This window comes from Palaemon carinicauda, chromosome 16, assembly GCF_036898095.1.
Source record: "Palaemon carinicauda isolate YSFRI2023 chromosome 16, ASM3689809v2, whole genome shotgun sequence".
In the NCBI taxonomy this organism is placed as follows: domain Eukaryota; kingdom Metazoa; phylum Arthropoda; class Malacostraca; order Decapoda; family Palaemonidae; genus Palaemon; species Palaemon carinicauda.
The window spans coordinates 124,192,416-124,194,915 of NC_090740.1; the positions used below are offsets into that span (position 1 = coordinate 124,192,416).

Genomic DNA, 2,500 nt, shown 5'->3' on the forward strand with positions numbered 1-2,500 from the left:
AACAGGAAAATTTTTTTAAGAAGTTTGAATTTCTGAAGTTCCACATTCAACCGATTGATTAGAAAGATTATTCTCAATCTGGTTACAGCTGTAATAAAAATCGTCATTTAAAATCTTTATAATTTTGAATTTTAAACTATAAGATTATTGTTAAAACACTAAAATCAAACCATTGTTTTCTAGTTGTCGATGTAGCCATAACTTCTGTACCATGGTCATCCATTGTCTTGGGTTAGAGTTTTCTTGCTTGAGGGTACGCTCAGGTACGCTATTCTATGTTTCCTTATTTCCTTTTCTCACTGGGCTATTTTCCCTGTTGGAGCCCATGGGCTTATAGCATCCTGCTTTCCAACTAGAGTTATAGCTAAGAAAGTAATAAAATAATAATAATAATAATAATAATAATAGTAGTAGTAATAATAATAATAATAATAATAATAATAATAATAATAATAATAATAATGCTGTTAATTTTTCATATTCAATCTGTTTAATTTTTATCTTTCTTCCTTTAGGAACCATATGTATTATATTATCATTCCCCTTCATCTTCATCGTTTGTTGGGTCTGCTTTGGCTCTCTGGGTCAAGGATACGTTCTCCTCATAGGTATAATGATCTGCATTTTCCAGGTAAGTACTGATTGTATTCCGTAATTTCCTGAAGTTAACCTTGAAAAAATTCAGCATTTTCAAATTTTCAATATCTTGAAAATTGGCAAAACGAAAACACTAGTTGTAAATATATATATATATATATATATATATATATATATATATATATATATATATATATATATATATATATATATATAAATATATATATATATATATATATATATATATATATATATTTATATATATATATATATATATATATATATATATAGTTTTACTTATGTGCTGAAGTTACTCTTGAATAAATTCAGCATTTTCAAATTTTCAATAGCTTGAAAATTGGTAAAACGAAGAGACCAATTGTAGAAAATAAAAATATATATAGTTTTACTCATGTGCTGAAGTAACTCTTGAATAAATTCAGCATTTTCAAATTTTCAATGACATCTTAAAAATTGGCAACACGAAAAGATCAGTTGTAGATAAAAGTACAGTTTTATTCATGTGCTGAAGTTACCCTTGAATAAATTCAACAATAATTTCAGTGACATTTTGGAAATTTGCAAACTGAGAGACTAATTGTAAAAAAATAAAAAGATATAGTTTTATTCATGTCTTGAAGTTACCCTGGAATAAATTCAACAATAATTTCAGTGACATCTTGGAAATTTGCAAACCGAAAAGACCAATTGTAGAAAAAAGGATAAAGGTTTTACTCATGTACTGAAGTTACCCTTGAATAAATTCATCAATAATTTCAGTGACATTTTGGAAATTTGCAAACCGAGACACTAATTGTAAAAAAAAAAAAAAAAAAAAAAAAAAAGATATAGTTTTGCTCGTCTTGAAGTTACCCTGGAATAAATTTAACAATAATTTTAGTGACATCTTGGAAATTGGCAAACCAAAAAGTCCAATTTTAGAAAAAAAGATATAGTTTTACTCAAGTTTTAAGTTACCCTTGAATAAATTCATCAATAATTTCAGTGACATTTTGGAAATTTGCAGAACGAAAAGACCAATTGTAGAAAAAAGGATAAAGGTTTACTCATGTGCTGAAGTTACCCTTGAATAAATTCAACAATAATTTCAGTGACATTTTGGAAATTTGCAAACCGAGACACTAATTGTAAAAAAAAAAAAAAAAAAAAAAAAAAAAAAAAGATATAGTTTTGCTCGTCTTGAAGTTACCCTTGAATAAATTTAACAATAATTTTAGTGACATCTTGGAAATTGGCAAACCAAAAAGTCCAATTTTAGAAAAAAAGATATAGTTTTACTCAAGTTTTAAGTTACCCTTGAATAAATTCATCAATAATTTTAATGATCTTGGAAATTTGCAGAACGAAAAGACCATTTGTAGAAAAAATATAGTTTTACTCATGCCTTGAACGTACCCTTGAATAAATTCAACAATAATTTCAATGACATCTTGGAAATTTTCAAACCGAAAAGACCAATTGTAGACATAAAATATAGCTTTACTCAAGTCTAGAGGTTACCCATGAATAAATTCAACATTTTCAAAAATTCCAGTGACATCTTAGAAATTAGCAATACGAAAAGAGGGATTGGAAAAACAAAAATGAAAATAACAAAGGTTCAAGAACCATGTCACTGCAAATGACAAATCCTTGGACAGTGAATTGCAAAAAGCAAGAGAAATTATCTTCAGCAAGAATGAAAGAATTAATTGCTTTGTATTTTTTGTTTATTCTTCACCTCTAGTATACAAATCTCAAAATACTTATAGATGTTCTATGTTTTGGTTTGTCATCCATATTTAAGTGGTAAATTTTCAATCTAGAAAATCTTCAAGGAATTTTCCATAACAGTAAATATCTGGAAAAAAAAAAAAAATATCCGGTCGTTTATCAGAATTGG

The 2,500-nt window shown here is 26.6% G+C and overlaps 1 protein-coding gene across 1 annotated transcript in view; it reads left to right on the top strand.

The window, feature by feature from the left end:
- Positions 1-2,500, top strand: part of LOC137655852 (major facilitator superfamily domain-containing protein 12-like) — a 29,084-nt gene that overhangs the window by 11,382 nt on the left and 15,202 nt on the right. The window contains exon 4 of the mRNA XM_068390031.1: positions 516-631. Within this exon, the coding sequence (XP_068246132.1) occupies positions 516-631 (116 nt within the window). The remainder of the gene's footprint in view (positions 1-515; positions 632-2,500) is intronic.